Consider the following 20,480-nt stretch of genomic DNA (forward strand, 5'->3'; position numbering starts at 1 on the left):
GTCAACGTGACACATTTTTTACTGATTGGCCGTGTCGGGTGGTGGAGGGTTACGACACATTTATAAATAAACGCGATCTAAACCCAAAAATCGTTGATTATGAATTAATATAAAGGATTTAAAAAGACTGTTGGGGCTGCCACCGAGAAGCGGCGCATAGACATGACCATCCTGGATCTTGGTATCAAGAGGAGGTCATGAGTCGCGCTCCGCATAGGCTTGTTGTTGTTGGCTGTTGTTGTTGGTTGTTGTTCCATGGCCGTGCCGAATTTTATTTCTGTTGTGTCCAGTTCCTGAAAAGGCGCCACGGTTTTCCAAGAGATGTCAGCTCCCTCGCTTTGTAGACAGGAGGTCGTGGCTTCGATCCCCCGACCCTGACGCCGCCCGTATATTTGCACACTTTAGAATCGACATCGCCACCGCTTCAGGGTATCGAGCTGCTGCTAGAAACTTCCACCTGTTGATGTTGATGACGATGATAAGCCGCCCACTTCGTCGACCTATCGTTTCTGATGGCCATGCCCCTTCTGGACAAAGGGCTACAAAGCAGCTCAGTGGGGGCGGCCTTACCTGGCAAAATAAAACATTGTTATAGCGGCGGCGGCGGTGGCAGCAGTAAGCTTCGAGAGCAGCGCGCGGCGAAACTTCGGACGTCAACGATCAAAACCGCACGCCGGAAGCCTCAACGTAGGGCATCAACGACCCGCGAGGACCGGCGGCGCGGCACAGGGCGGCGAGGAATTACGATCCGTCGATTCGGGTGTAGCGGTGGCAAGGAGAGTTGGGGGGGGGGGGTGATATTTAGAGCGCAGCTGCGCATTTTGGAAGACCGAAGACTTCGGGACGGGAGGAAACTTGAGTTTAGTCTGTGGGTTCTTGGGAAGCACGTATGTGAGCATGGGCACACGCGCACACGCGCACACAACGACGAAGATTTCCTCGATAATTGTTTTTTTACCCTTCTATCTGGCAACAAAACTGACACCTTTTTTACAAGGAGTCCTGTTTGCATAGACCACAATACCTGCAGCCATAATGCAGTTGATTGGTCCACACCAATCAACTTCAAGGACAGTGCATATATCATGAGAGTTATGTTTTTTGTTTGCATGACGACTGCAGGTATTGTGGTCTATGCAAACATGACTCCTTGTAAAAAAAGGTGTCAGTTTTGTTGCCAAATAGAAGGGTAAAAAAACAATTATCATATTTTTTACTAGAAAATGAGGTTCCAATGGTGAAAATTCCCTCGTGTAGCCTTAACAGACTGTTTGGAGGCTAGCGCTGTTAGTGAGTAGTAGCGCCTGTAAAGGCTGGCACGGCACACGAGGGGGGGGGGGGGTGGGTGGCCAGCACCACGCCCGGCCACCTTTGTTTCCCCCAGTGACGATGTTTAAACGCCGCACCGGGTACTCGTTTGAGGCTGAGTCGACCTATGGGAGGCACAGGACCGGTTCAGATAATCGCCACCGGTGTTGGTGGCCGTGAGCGGGAATCGAACTCGGGTCGCCGGGTTCGTAGCGCAACGGCGAGCTAACCGCTGCGCCACCGCTCCCCAGACGTGCTCACACAACAACAACAACAACATTCACCACTAAAGGGGCAGTGACGTCACCACAGCGCCTGTGCCAGGCCAGTTGTACTTTGAGGCCACGTGAAGTGTCGAAGGCTCGCTGACAGGAGGTCACGGGGACGGGCACATACACAGACACACACATGCACACGTAACAATCGGTGTTGGCCCATCTTTCGCAAGCCCAGCAGCCGTGCCAGGTTCCGTGGAGCGAGAGGCAGCCGGCAGCGGTAGCAGCAGCTGAGTGTGGTGGGGGTGTTCAAAGGCCTACCCAGACCCACAGTGGCTAGAAGATGTTAACAACCTCGCCTGGTGTGCAGGAGGTCGTGGGTTCGATCCCGATCCTGACGCCTGCTGCTGTATATTTGTAGGTTGCGTGTCTCTCTCTCATCACCACCACGATGGCTAGGAGATGTTAACTACCTCGCCTGGTGTGCAGGAGGTCGTGGGTTCGATCCCGATCCTGACAATGCCTGCTGTCTATGTGAAGTCTGCATGTCTCTCTCTCTCTCCGTGGTGGTAGCGTGGATTTTTCTCCGGGTCCTCTGTTGTCTTCCCTCCCACATTTAGAATCAACTTCACCATGCGTTCAGAGCGATTTGGCTGCCGGTATAACTTTTCACGCGACGACGACGATGATGATGATCATGAGCCAACTCCGTTGGGCCACCATTTGTGATGGCCAACGTCACTTCTGAAAAAAGAGTCACGCAGCTCAGTGGGGGTCCCTGACACCTGCCTAAATGAAAAATGGTTTCGTTTTCAACAGACCAAGGTGCTATCGGTTAACCGAGTGGCGTGCGACGACTGGCAGATGCACCACCTGCGCCCCCGACACGGTGCCACCTTGCTGTGTGCCAGAAGGACGCTGTCACGAGTTCCTCCGCACCTCGCCCCCGACCCCCTGTACAGCTACCCGCTACCGGCTTACCGTACACGTCCAGCGTGACTCTGGGGGGCTCTTCACGCCTGGCCACTGACGACAGTCGGCTGCCACTGCCACGTACCGTAGACGCCCAGCGTGATGTTGCCTTTTCCGTCATCCGTGAAGAAGTCCCCCATGACCACAGAGTACATTCCGATGTCCGACAGGGTGACCCGCTGGAGGAGCAGCGAGCCGTTGTTGTAGATCGCGATACGCCCCTTGTACTCCTCCCGAGTCTGCGGGCCGACAACCCGGCAAGCAACGGACAACGAGGAGGAGAAGCGTGAAGGGTGGAGGTGGGGTGGAGTCGGTGATGGAGGCTCAAAAAAAAAATCGTCCAAGGCATTTCCCCCCCCCCGAATGAAAAAATAATCTAGGTCGAGTTAGCAGGGCCTAGGCCGCAGCCTGCGGAGTGCAAGATGTGTCGTGTCGGTGGCTGTGGTGGTGGTAGTGGTGGTAGTGGCGGCAGTGGTGGTACTGGTGGTACTGGCGGTGGTGACGGCGGTGGCTATCGTGGTGATCGTGATGGCGATGGTGACGACGGTGGCGGCGGTGGTGGTGGCAGTAGCGGCGGCGGTGGCGGTGGCGGCGGCGGCAGCGGTGGTGGCGACGGTGGTGGTAGTGGCAGTGGTGGTGGCGGCGGAGTTGTGGTGACAGTTAGGACAGCAGAGCAGGCGGGAATGGGTAAGGAGTGGATGGGGTAGTGGTAGTGGTGGTGATACGGTGAGGGTAGTGGTACGGGTCGTAGCTAGGGATCAGGTGCTAGGGTGCAGCAGTAGTGGTCGGGGTAATGGTAGTGATAGGGTTTAGGGTAGTGATAGGGGTAGTAATGGGGGTAGGTAATGGTAGTGATAGGGGTAGGGGTAGTGATAGGGATTATGGTAGGGGTAGTGATTGGGGTTATGGTAGTGTTAGGGGGGTAGTGGTAGGGGTAGTGGTAGGGGTAGAGATAGGGGTAGTGATAGGAGTTAAGGTAGTGATAGGGATTATGGTAGGGTTAGTGATTGGGGTTATGGTAGTGTTAGGGCGGTAATGTTAGGGTAGGCCTGGTCCTAGCTGGTAACACAACCGAAGGTGATAAGAAAGCAGAACTTACAGAGTTACCGCCTATGTTGCTGGCTGGCCATTCGACGATTTTGTTGTTAAACGTCCACGTTACTGTTGGGTCGACCAAGTTGCCGCTAAAACTGACGCTGAAAAAGGCGTCTCTCCCAACCATCTGAGACACGCTCGAGAACGCTGTAGTCACAATGACGCCCGCCACGGGCCCTGCGAAGCACACAAGAAGCACAGAAGCACATAAGTACGCGAGAAGCACGCGAGAGGCACGCGAGAAGCACAAAAAATGTGATTTGAATTGTTTGTGTAGTGCTGAACTTCACGCGGACAACTTCTTCCCTTTCTGTCGTCACTTTATTTTGTCCAACACAGCACATTTCGCCACCATTCTCCAGCGCGTTCTCCGCTCGCTCCGTTCCTCCCTCTCTCTCTCCGTCTCTCCCCCGACTCCCCTCTCGGCTTCTCCGTCTCACTCTATCTCTCTCGTTCAGCTTTCTCTGTCTCTACTGCTACCCTATACTTCTTTTTCCAACTCCACTGCTACTCTACACTTCTTCTTCTTCTTCTTCTGCTCTGACCGACTCCGTCCAGCTCCCAGCACAACTCCCCGTCTCACTCTGACGCTCCCCTATTTATCCCCCTCCTCATTAATTTCTAATTAATTAACCAGCGCCCCCCCCCCACGACCCGCGCCCGTCGCCCCCGCCGCCATCTACTCCGAACCCAGACTTACTGGCGCCAACTTGGCCTTGACAACAACAATCGGCCAATCACTGCCCTGCATTCCATAATTCCATAATTGCCTAACGGTCGTCTCCGTCTCCTCCGTTGTCCCCCAGCAACACCAGCCTGTCCCGGTACGACCCCACTGTTCTCAGCCCACACGTGTTTACAATTACCCCCCTTAGCGCGCGTTAAACCACTACATTTGGATCAAGTTTAAACCACCTCTACAGGGAGGATTTGAGTTCGTTTTCTCTCTGTGTGTCTCTGTGTTGTCTCTCTTTGCTTGTGTGTCTGTCTTCGTGTCTCCGTGTCTGTGTCTCTCTCTCAAATGTCACACTTAACTTCTAGTTGAGCAATCATTGGAAGAACGTAATCAACCAGGCTATGCGCTACAAACACAACAACAAATGAATGACCGCTTCCGGCAATGATGATAATGATAATAATACGGGAGGAGTTGGTGGTGCGGGAGCTGTTCAGACACCGAATAGGGGGACCGATCGACACTGATCACTGCAAGGCACCACCAGAGTCGGCACGAACAACCACACAGCTTGGTTTACATCACAGACAAAACAAGGACAAAACAAAGACAAAACAAAGACAAAGATCCACCCCACCCGTGTAGCCTCAACAGACATGTAGGGGCAAGTGCTGTTAGCAAGTAGCACCACCTATGAAGGCCGGAATGGCACACGAGGGGGTGATGTGGTCAGCTTCCACGCCCGGCCGCCTTTGTCTCCCCCAGTGGCGATGTTTTTTTTTTTTACACCACACAAAATACTAATTTGAGGCCGAGTCGACCTAGGGGAGGCCCAGGGACCGGTTCAGAGAATCGTCACCGGTGTTGGTGGCCGTGAATCGAGAATCGAACTCAGGGCGCCGGGTTCGTAGCGGGTTCGTAGCGCGAACCACTACTACAACAACAGCAACCGCCATTCGCCACTAAGTGGCGGTGACGTCACCACGACGCTTGTGCCAGGCCATGTGCACCTTGAGGCCACGTGAAGTGTCGAACGCCCGCTGGCAGGAGGTCACGGGGCAGACCCAGGTGCCACGGGTCGAGTGACCGAGATGACCGAGATGACTGGCTGATGCACCACCTGTGCCCACTACTGTGCCAACTTGCTGTGCTTTAGCCACCCGGCGCTCAGCTCGTTGTTGTAAGCGTCGCTCCTCCGCCCTCCGTTGTTGCTGGAGGGCGACTGCCTCCAACTGCCCAGTAGCGTCCTTCACGAGCCTACTCCACAGAGGCCAATCTTGACACCGCTGGTACCAGTCATCGGCAAGTCCACTCAGCTCCACATCCTCCTGTACCACATCACTCCATCTCTTCTCTAGCCCGTGCCGCGCCCGTTTAGCCCCCTCAATCCGGCCGAACAAAAGCTGTTTAGGCATGCGGTGACCCAGCCAATGCAGCCTTGCCTGCCGGAGGAGCTCACTGATGGGACTTTGTCCAGATCTTTCAAGGATTTGTGAGCTCCTCACGCAATCCAACCTGGTTAAACCCAGGATGGATCAGTCGTGGTTTAGTTGTAATTTATCGAAGGTGGAGGCGTTACCAGCCCCTCGCACCTGTCCAGAGCCCCCATTTAGCCACTGTGGTGGTCACAGACGCCATGAGGGGGAGAAGCCAATCGGAATTGGCCCTCCCCCCCACAGCACTGCCCACGACAGCGTTGCCCGTCAGGCACCGCGAGGAGGTAGGGGGTTGTTTTGCCACACACACACACAGTGACACACACGCAATGTGATGCACAAAGACAAAGACACACACAGTGACGGACACACACACAGTGACACACAATGACACACACACAAAGACACACACTGTGACGGACACACACACAGTGACACACACAATGACACACACTGTGACGGACACACACACATTGACACACACGCAATGTAATGCACAAAGACACACACTGTGACGGACACACACATTGACACACACGCAATGTAATGCACAAAGACACACACTGTGACTGACACACACACAGTGATACACACTGTGACACACACACAGTGACACACACAATGACACACACACAGTGACACACACTGTGACGCACACACACACAGTGACAAAGATAAAAGATCCCCCGTATAGCCTGAACAGACTGTAGGGGCAAGTGCTGTTAGCGAGCACCTATGAAGGCCGGAACGGTACACGAGGGGGTGGGTGGCCAGCACCACGCCCGACCGCCTTTGTCTCCCTAGTGGCGATGTTTACACACCGCACCAGGTACTCATTTAAGGCTGAGTCGACCTAGGGGAGGCCCAGGACCGGTTCAGATAATCGTCACCGGTGTTGGCCGTGAGCGGGAATCGAACCCGGGTCGCCAGGTTCATAGCGCAGCGCGCTAACCGCTGCACTACCGCTCCCCACACACACAATGACACACACTGTGACGCACACACACACTGTGATGGACACACACACAGTGACACACACAATGACACACACAATGACACACACATACACAAACACAGTGACACACACGCAATGTGACTCACAAATCTCAATGTTGAATATTTAAGGAAGGGGACGTGCAGCAAATCAACAACAACATTCCGCGCATTCTCGAGACCGGCGAAGTCGACTTCGCCTCCACGCGGGCGGATTGCGTAGCGACCCCTCCCCCTGCGCCCCCCCCCCTGACCCCCCACCACATCCCTAGTGACGGGTCCACGCTGGTACCCCCCCTGCCCCCCCACCCTGCCCCCCCAACCTCCACCCAATCCTCTCCCCCACCCCCCTTCCTCCCCCCCGCCCTCCTCAGCCACCCACACAGCCACCCACACACACCCACCCACTCACACTTACTCAGCTACTCACACACACACACCCACTCACACTTACTCAGCTACTCACTCACCCACTCAGCCACCCACACAGCCACCCACACACACACACCCACTCACACACACCCACACACACACTCATCCACTCAACCACTCACTCAGCCACTCAGCCACCCACTCAGCCTCCCACTCACACACTCATCCACTCAGCTACCCCACTCAGCCACCCACTCACACACTCATCCACTCAACCACTCACTCAGCTACTCACTCACCCACTCAGCCACCCACACAGCCACCCACACACACACACCCACTCACACACACCCACACACACACTAATCCACTCAACCACTCACTCAGCCACTCAGCCACCCACTCAGCCTCCCACTCACACACACTCATCCACTCAGCTACCCCACTCAGCCACCCACTCACACACTCATCCACTCAACCACTCACTCAGCCACTCAGCCACCCACTCAGCCTCCCACTCACACACTCATCCACTCAACCACTCACACACTCAGCTTCCCACTCACCCACTCAGCCTCCCACTCACCCACTCAGCCTCCCACTCACACACACTCATCCACTCAACCACTCACACTCACACACTCAGCTTCCCACACACCCACTCAGCCACTCCACTCACCCACTCAGCCTCCCACCCACTGTCTTATTAGCAAGGCTACAAAGCGTTGTTCCATAGACTGGCAGCTGCGGTGGACAAGAGCCCCAACACAGACCAGCACGAGAGCCTTGAACCTCTCCGATGACTCTACCCGGCCCGAGCCGGGTGGACTGCTGGGATCTTGTTCATGTTGGTGGCGACCTGGTCGCAGGGCTTGCAAACGAGACTATCCTGGTCCCACGAGTATTTCCTGCTATGGTCACACAAACTCACTCACTCACTCACACACCCAACTGACTCACTGTATCACCCAACTAAGCTACTCACTCAACCACTCACTCACCCAACTAACCCACCCCCACTCACTAAACCACTCAATCAACCACTCACTAAACCAGTCACTCAACCACTCACTCATCCAACTAACCCACCCAACTAACCCACCCCCACTCACTCAACCACTCACTCAACCACTCACTCAACCACTCACTCAACCACTCACTCAACCGCTCACTCATCCAACTAACCCACCCAACTAACCCACCCCCACTCACTCAACCACTCACTCAACCGCTCACTCAACCACTCACTCACTCAACTAACCCACCCAACTAACCCACCCCCACTCACTCAACCACTCACTCAACCGCTCACTCAACCACTTACTCATCCAACTAACCCACCCAACTAACCCACCCCCACTCACTCAACCACTCACTCAACCACTCACTCAACCACTCACTCAACCACTCACCCACCCAACTAACCCACCCACTCACTCAACCACTCACTCAACCACTGACTCAACCACTCACCCACCCAACTAACCCACCCGCTCACTCAACCACTCACTCAATCACTCACTCAACCACTCACTCACCCAACTAACCCACCCGCTCACTCAACCACTCACTCAACCACTCACTCAACCCCTCACTTCACCACGACATCAACCACTCACCCACCCAACTAACCCACCCGCTCACTCAACCACTCACTCAATCACTCACTCAACCACTCACTCACCCAACTAACCCACCCGCTCACTCAACCACTCACTCAACCACTCACTCAACCCCTCACTTCACCACGACATCAACCACTCTCTATTCAACAATGAACCCCTAAGAATCCTAAATGTCCCTTAGTCTGGCTCTACGAACCTCAGGTATTCGTAAAAAAAACCGCCCTCAGAATAAAGAATAATATAAACGGAGCCAGGATGGCTTTTTGTTACTGCGCCCTTCAAAAACAGCACTGACATCACGCGGCTGAAAATAGCCCGACGTGTCCTGGGCACACACACACACCTGGGCTTTTAGTACACCTAGATTACCCACAATGCACCAGCAGCAGCAGCAACGCGTAGGTCTGCTCGGCCGAAACGTTGAACGAATCGCCGGGGTTATGACACGTGGGTCTTCGTTGTTGTTGTTGATCAAGCAGGGAAATTCTACGCTGTGTGTACGTACGTTGAACGTTTTGTATGTCGTTCTAGATTTGAAGCTTTCGTGACTGCAAGGATTCATATTGTTAGGTTTTTTCGGTAAAGTCACGTAGGTCAATTTTTTTAATTAAAATTAATGAAAGTAAAATTTTAAAAAAATAAAAACATTTCACGACGTTTCGGAGGCAACACAAGCTTTGTATGTACACGGGCACAAAGGCAAAGATCCCCCGTATAGCCTCAACAGACTGTAGGGGCAAGTGCTGTTAGCCAGTAGCAGCACCTATTAAGGCCGGCACGGCACACGAGGTGGTGGGTGGCCAGCACCACGCCCGGCCGCCTTTGTCTCCCCGCAGTGGCAATGTTTACCTAACCAGGTACTCATTTAAGTCGACCTAGGGGAGGCCCAGAACCGGTTCAGAAAATCGCCACTGATGTTGGCCGTGAACTGGAGTCGAACTCGGGCCGCCGAGTTCGTAGCGCAGCGTAGCGCTAACCGCTACACCACTGCTCCCCACACATTCATATATACACACATACAGGTACGCATACAGATACATATACACACATAAAGATACATATACACACATACAGATACATATACACACATACAGGTACATATACACACACCAGTGGCATCTACATCTGCAGAACGTGAAGAACCAGCAGCATCTACGTCTGCATAACGTGAGGAACCAGTGGCACCTACATCTGCAGAACGTGAGGAACCAGTGGCATCTAAATCTGCATAACGTGAAGAACCAGTGTCATCTACATCTGCAGAACATGAAGAGCCAGTGGCATCTACATCTGCAAAACGTGAAGAACCAGTGGCATCTACATCTGCAAAACGTGAAGAACCAGTGGCATCTACATCTGCAGAACATGAAGAACCAGTGGCATCTACATCTGCAAAACGTGAAGAACCAGTGGCATCTACATCTGCAAAACGTGAAGAACCAGTGGCATCTACATCTGCAGAACATGAAGAACCAGTGGCATCTACATCTGCAGAACATGAAGAACCAGTGGCATCTACATCTGCATAACGTGAAGAACCAGTGACATCTACATCTGCAGAACGTGAAGAACCAGTGGCATCTACATCTGCATAACGTGAGGAACCAGTGGCATCTAAATCTGCAGAACGTGAAGAACCAGTGTCATCTACATCTGCAGAACGTGAAGAACCAGTGGCATCTACATCTGCAGAACGTGAAGAACCAGTGGCATCTACATCTACAGAACGTGAAGAACCAGGGGCATCTACATCTACAGAACGTGAAGAACCAGCGGCATCTACATCTGCAGAACATGAAGAACCAGTGGCATCTACATCTGCATAACGTGAAGAACCAGTGACATCTACATCTGCAGAACGTGAAGAACCAGTGGCATCTACATCTGCAGAACGTGAAGAACCAGTGGCATCTACATCTGCATAACGTGAAGAACCAGTGGCATCTACATCTGCAGAACGTGAAGAACCAGTGTCATCTACATCTGCAGAACGTGAAGAACCAGTGGCATCTACATCTGCAGAACGTGAAGAACCAGTGGCATCTACATCTACAGAACGTGAAGAACCAGGGGCATCTACATCTACAGAACGTGAAGAACCAGCGGCATCTACATCTGCAGAACATAAAGAACCAGTGGCATCTACATCTGCATAACGTGAAGAACCAGTGACATCTACATCTGCAGAACGTGAAGAACCAGTGGCATCTACATCTGCAGAACGTGAAGAACCAGTGGCATCTACATCTGCATAACGTGAAGAACCAGTGGCATCTACATCTGTAGAACATGAAGAATCAGTGGTATCTACATCTGCAGAACGTGAAGAACCAGTGGCATCTACATCTGCAGAACGTGAAGAACCAGTGGCATCTACATCTGCAGAACATGAAGAATCAGTGGCATCTACATCTGCATAACGTGAAGAACCAGTGACATCTACATCTGCAGAACGTGAAGAACCAGTGGCATCTGCATAACGTGAAGAACCAGTGGCATCTGCATAACGTGAAGAACCAGTGGCATCTGCATAACGTGAAGAATCAGTGGCATCTACATCTGCAGAACGTGAAGAACCAGTGGCATCTACATCTGCATAATGTGAAGAACCAGTGGCATCTGCATAACGTGAAGAACCAGTGGCGTTACATCTGCAAAACATGAAGAATCAGTGGTATCTACATCTGTAGAACGTGAAGAACCAGTGGCATCTACATCTGCAGAACGTGAAGAACCAGTGGCATCTACATCTGCAGAACATGAAGAACCAGTGGCATCTACATCTGCATAACGTGAAGAACCAGTGACATCTACATCTGCAGAACGTGAAGAACCAGTGGCATCTGCATAACGTGAAGAACCAGTGGCATCTGCATAACGTGAAGAACCAGTGGCATCTACATCTGCATAACGTGAAGAATCAGTGGCATCTACATCTGCAGAACGTGAAGAACCAGTGGCATCTACATCTGCATAATGTGAAGAACCAGTGGCATCTGCATAACGTGAAGAACCAGTGGCGTTACATCTGCAAAACATGAAGAATCAGTGGTATCTACATCTGTAGAACGTGAAGAACCAGTGGCATCTACATCTATAGGAGATTATACAACTTTTAAAGCCATTCCTCTGTGTTAGTGTGCATGCCGTGCAACGCGTTTGGAATCGATAGGAGTAAAGATGGACTTGCGAACAAATCGACTTACAAACAGAAATCTCTGGAACCCTAAGAACATTGCAAAGGCATGGTGGTTGTGTAAATATATCCAGCACTCGTGATTATTATTGAAGCTAGTTGTAATTACTGGCGAAATGTCGTGCTCAGATTGTAAATGTTGTGGGTTTGCTCTCCAACACACAACTGGTGTGCTTTACTAGTATACTACAATATACACTACACTATACAATGTACTATACACTACACTATATACTGGTGCTGTACTAGTATACTACACTATACACTACACTACTATACACAATACACTACACTACACACGAGTGCTGTCCTAGTATACTACACTATACTATACAATATACTGCTAAAAACTACACTATACACTACACTGCTATACACAATACACTACACTATACAATATACGACTATACACTACACTATACAATATACGACTATACACTACACTATACAATATACGACTATACACTACACTATACAATATACGACTATACACTACACTATACACTACACACTACACTATACACTACACTATACACTACACTATACACTACACTACTAGTGCTGTACTAGTAACGAATTTACCACGTTCCATTTACGTGACACAAGTTTACTAATTGGCTGTGTCGGGTGGTGGCGGGTTTAACGACACATTAATATTTACGTGATCCAACCCAAAAAAACGATAGTATGGATGATATTTGTCGCAAAACGGACTTGATTATCTGCGTGCGGTTTATCCGATTTGCGGATTAGAATCAGAAAAAAAGATTTGACTGCAGGAGGAATCTGATGAGCTATGAAGCTCTTTCCTAACAGATGTCTAGAGTCGGGGTCAAAACGTTCCAGCAACAAACAATAAAACAAACGAAATAAGAGTGCAAAGTACAAGGAAGGTACAGAAGTCACCAAACACACCTACAAGTACAACACAAAACCATCCCCATTCGTTCTAGATTTGAAGCTTTCGTGACTGCAAGGATTCATACTCTTAGTTCTTTCGGTAAAGTCACGTAGGTAAAAAATGAAATCAAAATGAATAAAAAAACAAAAACAATAAAATCACGACGTTTCGGAGGCAACACAAGCTTCCGTCTTCAGGTGAAACTGTCACAGATATTTTGCTGTGACAGTTTCACCTGAAGACGGAAGCTTGTGTTGCCTCCGAAACGTCGTGATTTTATTGTTTTTGTTTTATATTTTTATTAATTTTGATTTCATTTTTTACCTACGTGACTTTACCGAAAGAACTAAGAGTATACATCCCCATTCTCCCAGTCACAGCCCCTACCGAGCTATTAACTTCTTTTGCAAAAGCGACCTGGCCAACAAATGGTATCAGCTCAATAAAGTGGCCTTATCAGTTGGAAATTTATCGCAGCAAACTTATCTCAATAGGATAAACGCGTGTTCTTCTAAATGTGGAAGGAAAAGGCGGAGGACCCGGAAAAAAAATCCACGCGATTATGGAGAGAGAGACACGCAAACTCCAAATATACAGCAGCAGGCGTCAGGGTTGGGATCGAACCCACGACCTCCTGTAGACCAGGCGAGGTAGTTAACATCTCCTAGCCACCGTGATGATGATGATGAGAGAGACGCAAACTCCAAATGTACAACAGGCATTTGTCAGGGTTGGGATCGAACCCACGACCTCCTGTACACCAGGCGAGGTAGTTAACATCTCCTAGTCACCGTGATGATGATGAGAGACACGCAAACTCCAAATGTACAACAGGCATTTGTCAGGGTTGGGATCGAACCCACGACCTCCTGTAGACCAGGCGAGGTAGTTAACATCTCCTAGCCACCGTAATGATGATGAGAGAGAGATGCAAACTCCAAATGTACAACAGGCATTTGTCAGGGTTGGGATCGAACCCACGACCTCCTGCATACCAGGCGAGGTAGTTAACATCTCGTAGCCAACGTGATGATGATGAGAGACGAAAACTACAAATATACAGCAGGCATCAGTGTCGGGATCGAACCCACGATCTCCTGTATACCAGGCGAGGTAGTTAACGTTTCCTCATGGGGAGAGGTACATGCAAACTCCAGATATAGAACAGGCATTATCGGGGTCGGGATCGAACCCCTGAACTCTCCGCATACCAGGCAAGGAAGATAAGCACCCTAGCGTGCCCCTAAAATAAATGAAGTATACAAGTTCAGATTGCATCATCATCACCATCAATTCTCAAGCTTGGGAAAGGGTAAAAACCCCACGGCAAAAAAAGAGTCACAGACCACACCGAGATACCACGTGTTCCCTTCATAATAAGTGATATTTAAAATAAAAAAAAATTAAAACACGCTTTTATGTACCCTACTAGTAATGGAAGAACTCCACGACTCCAGGAAGTGGCCCCCGAAGCTTGCCAGTACGTAAAGGACCGTGGCCAATTACAGCCAACGTCAGTTTACCGTGGACAATTAGACCCAAGCCGAAACATAACATATAAAAATTATTGTTTAAAAATACATTTTTTATGATAGAATATAGTAATGTCATCAGTATGACATAAGTATACCAAGTTTGCAGTCGATACCACATTGGGAAGTGGGTTTAAATTGAGTTACAAAATTCGAGCAAGCAACAACAACGACAACAACAGACAGAGCGAGTTAAATAAGAGCGTGTAGTAAAAAGACGTACACACCTAACGTAAATTAATAACGCACGGATTTCTCTCCCCCCCCCCCCCCTCTTTTAAGCCTAAGTTAATGATCTAAAAACAGTTACACACGCATTGTTATTCGTGCAAATGTTTATTTACAAGTCACCGGCGCTTAAAAACCCGAACAAATACGTTGCTCCCGGTTTAATCCGAACTCCACGCGGTCGCCTCCACAGTACAGTAGTTGCAATATCTTTGCTACGACGACGGTGGGGGGCGGAGTTTGCAGTCATAATGCAAACAAAAAATACAACTCTGTATGCACTGTCCTTGAAGTTGATTGTTCCACACCCGAGACAGCTTTCCTTAGAGCCTAGTCTCACATGGTGTTGGACCAGATGACGCCAAAAGGCGCACAACTCAAAGGCAATGCACCATCAGAGTATGAGAGCTCGGGGTTTAGCATTGACACCATTGGAACCCCATTTGCCAGTAGAAAAATATGATAATCGGTGTTTTACCCTTTTATCTGGCAACAAAACTGACACCTTTTTTACAAGGAGTCATGTTTGCATTGACCACAATACCTGCGGTCGTAATGCAAACAAAACACACAACTCTGATAATGTATGCACTGTCCTTGAAGTTGATTGGTCCACACCCGAGACAGCTTTCCTTAGAGCCTAGTCTCACATGGTGTTGGATCAGATGACGCCAAAAGGCGCACAACTCAAAGACAATGCACCATCAGAGTATGAGAGCTCGGGGTGAAGCATTAACACCATTGGAACCTCACGTATATTTGTATCTCACCTGTGCCACGCCTGTCACTCTCACTCACCTGCAATTGCAGCCCAGACCAAAGGTATCACGAACCAGGTGTAGCAGCCCATGGCTCCAGCTGACTCCACCTGTGTGCGTAGGTTGCGTACGTGAATGTACAGCACAGGTAGTCCCCGAGTTACGATGGGGTCCGACTTGCGATATTTCGATGTTACGATGGCGACACGACAAAATTGCCATCGACAACCTAACATCGTTCAAGTGTGCAGACGACGGGCAGAATCTTGGTGAGTACGGTACAATGTGATACGTTACGATACGTTCAATGCATGTATACACTACACTATTACACTACACTACTATACACTACACTACTATACACTACACTATACAATACATTATTACACTACACTATACACTACACTATATACTACACTATACGCTTCACTATGACACGACACTATACACTACACTATACACTACACTATACACTACTATACACTACATTGTACACTATACATTACAATATACACTATGCTATGGTACGTAGCTTTAGTGACTGTGTGCGTGGGTGGGTGAGTGACTGTGCGTGGGTGAGTGGGTGAGTGACTGTGTGACTGTGTGAGTGGGTGAGTGACTGTGTGAGTGGGTGAGTGAGTGAGTGACTGTGTGAGTGGGTGGGTGAGTGTGTGGGTGGGTGAGCGAGTGTGTGGGTGGGTGAGTGTAAGAATGAGTTGGTGAGTGAGTGTGTGTTTGGGTGTAAGAATAAGTGTGTGGGTGGGCGAGTGAGTGCAAGAGTGAGTGGGTAGTTGAGTGTAAGAGTGAGTGGGTAAATTTTGATTTAAAGCTTTCGTGACAGCAGGGATTCATATTCTTGGTTCTTTCGGTAAAGTCACGTGGAAGGGAAATAATAAAATAATAAAAATATAAACAAATATTTATTATCTTTTATTATTTCCCTTCTACGTGACTTTACTGAAAGAACCAAGAATATAAATGAGTGTAATTGAGTGTAAGAGCGCGTGGGTGAGTGAGTCAAAGAGTGAGAGAGTGAGTCTAAGAGTGAGTGGGTGAGTGTAAGAGTCAGTGGGTGGGTGTGTGGGGGGGGGCGAGTGAGTGGGTGAGTGAGTGAAATAATGAGTGGGTGGGTGAGTGAGTGGGTGAGTGAGTGTAAGAATGAGTGGGTGGGCGAGTGAGTGAGTGTGTGTTTGGGTGTAAGAATAAGTGTGTGGGTGGGCGAGTGAGTGTAAGAGCGCGTGGGTGAGTTAGTGTGTGTGTGTGGGGTGGGTGAGTGAGAGGGTGAGTAAGTGTGTGGGGTGAGTGAGTGGGTGGGTGAGTGAGTCTGGCTCGTCTTTAAACGAGGTGTGATTGATCTCTGAGTGAGTCATCGGTGACTACATCCTAACAATGCCACTGTGATTGTTGTGACAGCGACGCTGCTTCTCTGTGTACCCCCCCCCCCCGTGTACACACCTGTGTACCCCCCCGTGTACACACCTGTGAGTCTGTCTATATATAGAAAGTGTATACTGTACGCATGCGTGTGTGGGTGGGTGTGATGTTACCTACTCTACAGGCGTGTATGTAGATGTAGGTATGTGTGTACATGTGTTTGTGTGCGCATTATGCACCTATGTAGCTATGTGTGTGTGTCACCTTTTGTATACTTGTGTGTGCATCTGTGTGTATGTATGTGTATATACATGAATGTGTGTACACATGAATGTATATATGGGAACCTGTACGTGTGTATTTGTCCTTGCCCCATACCTCCGATGAACAAGGTTGGCTACGTACCTGTACACACGTGCACCTGTGTGTATGTGTGGATATGAATGTGTACCTGTGTGTATGTGTGGATATGAATGTGTACCTGTGTGTATGTGTGTATCTGTGTACATGTACCTGTGTGTGTATCTGTGTATATGTACCTGTGTGTGTATCTGTGTACATGTACCTGTGTGTGTACAGTACATGTACCTGTGTGTATAGAGTACATGCACCTGTGTGTATCTGTGCATATGTACCTGTGTGTGTAGAGTACATGTACCTGTGTGTATGTACCTGTGTGTGTAGTGTACATGTACCTGTGTGTGTACATGTACCTGTGTGTACATGTACCTGTGTGTGTACAGTACATGTACCGGTGTGTCTACATGTACCTGTTTGTGTAGTGTATGTACCTGTTTGTGTAGTGTATGTACCTGTTTGTGTAGTGTATGTACCTGTGTGTATATATGTACCTGTGTGTCTACATATACCTGTGTGTGTACACGTACCTGTGTGTACAGTACATATACCTGTGTGTGTAGTGTACATGTACCTGTGTGTGTACAGTACATGTACCTGTGTGTGTGTACTAGTACCTGTGTGTGTACGTGTACCTGTGGACGTGTACATGTGTGTATGTATGTACCTGTGTGAGTATATGTACCTGTGTGTACACGTACCTGTGTGTGTACAGTACATGTACCTGTGTGTGTACAGTATATGTACCTGTGTGTGTACAGTACATGTACCTGTGTATGTACTAGTACCTGTGTGTGTATGTGTATATGTGTGTACATGTACCTGTGTATGTGCACCTGTGTGTGTGTACCTGTGTGAGTATATGTACCGGTGTGAGTATATGTACCTGTGTGTGTACCTGTGTGTATGTACGTGTACCTGTGTGTGTACGTGTACTAATACCTGTGTGAGTATATGTACCTGTGTGTGTACGTGTACCTGTGTGTATATGTGTGTACGTGTACCTGTGTGTACGTGTACCTATATGTATGTACCTGTGAGTGTATACTAGTACCTGTGTGTATGTGTATATGTGTGTACTAGTACCTGTGAGTGTGTACTAGTACCTGTGTGTATGTGTACCTGTGTGTACGTGTACATATGTACCTGTGAGTGTGTACTAGTACCTGTGTGTGTATGTGTATATGTGTGTACCTGTGTGTGTGTGTGTGCCAGTGTGTGTGTACCTGTGTGTGTGTACCTGTGCGTGTGTGTACCTGTGTGTGTGTACCTGTGTGTGTGTACGTGTACCTGTGTGTGTGTGTACGTGTACCTGTGTGTGTACCTGTGTGTGTACGTGTGTGTACGTGTACCTGTGTGTGTGTAAGTGTACCTGTGTGTGTGTACGTGTACCTGTGTGCGTACCTGTACGTGTGTGTACCTGTACCTGTGTGTGTGTACCTGTGTGTACGTGTACCTGTGTGTACGTGTACCTGTGTGTACGTGTACTAGTACCTGTGTGTGTACGTATACCTGTGCGTGTGTACCTGTGCGTGTGTGTGTGTACTAGTACCTGTGGACGTGTAAACCCTCTCCACACGTTAACGAAGTCTCACCGCGTCCCCAACGAAGTCGCGGCGTCCCACCGCGAGGTCCACTCGGACACAACAAAAAGGAAACTTCACTTCCGGGGACAGGTGAAGTGGGGGGGGGGTGAAGTGGCTCGCGCCGCATACGTCATCAAGGTGGGGCCCGAGGGCGTGGCCTAATTGCGTGACGTCACCAGGGGGCGAGCATGCTTCTAAAGGAATGTGGTCACGATTGGAATATTTATTTAAGTGCAAAAAATGTCAACAAATCACCCAAGAAACGAACACAAACAAATTTCGATTTGAAGCTTTCGTGACTGCGGGGAATTATATTATTTGGGTCTTTCGGTAAAGTCACGTAGAAAGTTAATAAAATAATAGAATACGACGTTTCGATTGCAACACAAGCAACCGTCATCAGGTAGAACTAAATTTGAGAGAGAGACAAAACACAGACACGGAGACACACAGACATACACACAAGCAGAGAGACACACATACAGAGACACACAGAGACACACAGTGAGAGACACACAGAGAGAGACACACACAGAGACACACAGAGACACACAGTGAGAGACACACAGAGAGAGACACACACAGAGACACACAGATACACACAGAGAGAGACAACACAGAGACACAGAGAGAGAGACACACACAACATAGACACAGACAGACACACAAGCAGAGAGAGACACACACAGAGACACAGAGAGAGAGAGACACACAGAGACACACAGTGAGAGACACACAGAGAGAGACACACACAGAGACACACAGATACACACAGAGAGAGACAACACAGACACACAGAGAGAGAGACACACACAACATAGACACAAACAGACATACAAGCAGAGAGAGACAACACAGAGACACAGAGAGAGAGACACACACAGAGACACACAGTGAGAGACACACAGAGAGAGACAACACGGAGACACACAACATAGACACACAGAGACAACACAGAGACACACAGACACACGAACAGAGAGACACACACAGAGACACACAACATAGACACACAGAGACAACACGGAGACACACAGAGAGAGACACACAGAGAGAGACACACAACATAGACACACAGAGAGACACACAGAGACACACAGAGACACACAACATAGACACACAGAGACAACACAGAGACACACAGACAGACACACAAGCAGAGAGAGAGAGACACAGAGAGACAACACAGAGACACGCAGAGAGAGACACACAACATCGACACACAGAGACCCAATGCCTCTATGTCGGGGCCTTAAACAATACCAAATGGATTACTTTTTGCAAAGAATCTAATTACTGAATTAACCACAAGCGGTGCTCGTGATGCAAACAAAGTTAAACTTTCTGTCATCGTCTATTGTAGATTTGAAGCTTTCGTGACCGCAGGAATCCACACTCTTTGGTTCTTTCGGTAAAGTCACGTAGACAAAAAAAATACAAAAAAAATTTCAGATTTCGATTTAAAGTTTTCGTGACGGCTGGGATTCATCTTCTTGGTTCTTTCGGTAAATAGTCTTAGGTTTTTTCGGTAAAGTCACGTAGGTAAAACATTAAAATTAATAAAAGTAAAATAAAATAAACATTTTACTTTTACTTGAAATTAATAAAAGTAAAATAAAATAAACATTTTACTTTAATAAATTTTAATGTTTTACCTACGTGACTTTACCGAAAACCCTAAGAATATGAATCCTTGCAGTCACGAAAGCTTCAAATCTAGAATCTTTCGGTAAAGTCACGTAGAATGGAAATAATAAAATAATAAAAATAAAACATAATAAAATAATTCTCACGACGTTTCGGCCACAACGCAAGCAGCCGTCCTCAGGTGGAGAACAGGTCTGCCGAGTAGACAG

At 48.8% G+C, this 20,480-nt stretch overlaps 1 protein-coding gene across 2 annotated transcripts in view; it reads right to left on the reverse strand.

The window, feature by feature from the left end:
- The window catches only part of LOC133358501 (immunoglobulin superfamily member 10-like), a 41,140-nt gene extending 22,384 nt beyond the window's left edge, over positions 1-18,756 (reverse strand). For both annotated transcript variants that reach the window (XM_061576850.1, XM_061576849.1), the window contains exons 1-4: positions 18,591-18,756; positions 15,348-15,417; positions 3,595-3,767; positions 2,581-2,734 (exon numbers count right to left, since the gene is read on the reverse strand). In XM_061576850.1, coding sequence (XP_061432834.1) covers positions 2,581-2,734; positions 3,595-3,767; positions 15,348-15,399 — 379 coding nt within the window. In that variant the 5' untranslated portion in view covers positions 15,400-15,417; positions 18,591-18,756. The remainder of the gene's footprint in view (positions 1-2,580; positions 2,735-3,594; positions 3,768-15,347; positions 15,418-18,590) is intronic.
- Between the last annotated feature and the right edge of the window lie 1,724 nt (positions 18,757-20,480).

Source organism: Lethenteron reissneri, chromosome 62 (assembly GCF_015708825.2).
Source record: "Lethenteron reissneri isolate LAM-NWPU_2019-01 chromosome 62, ASM1570882v1, whole genome shotgun sequence".
In the NCBI taxonomy this organism is placed as follows: domain Eukaryota; kingdom Metazoa; phylum Chordata; class Hyperoartia; order Petromyzontiformes; family Petromyzontidae; genus Lethenteron; species Lethenteron reissneri.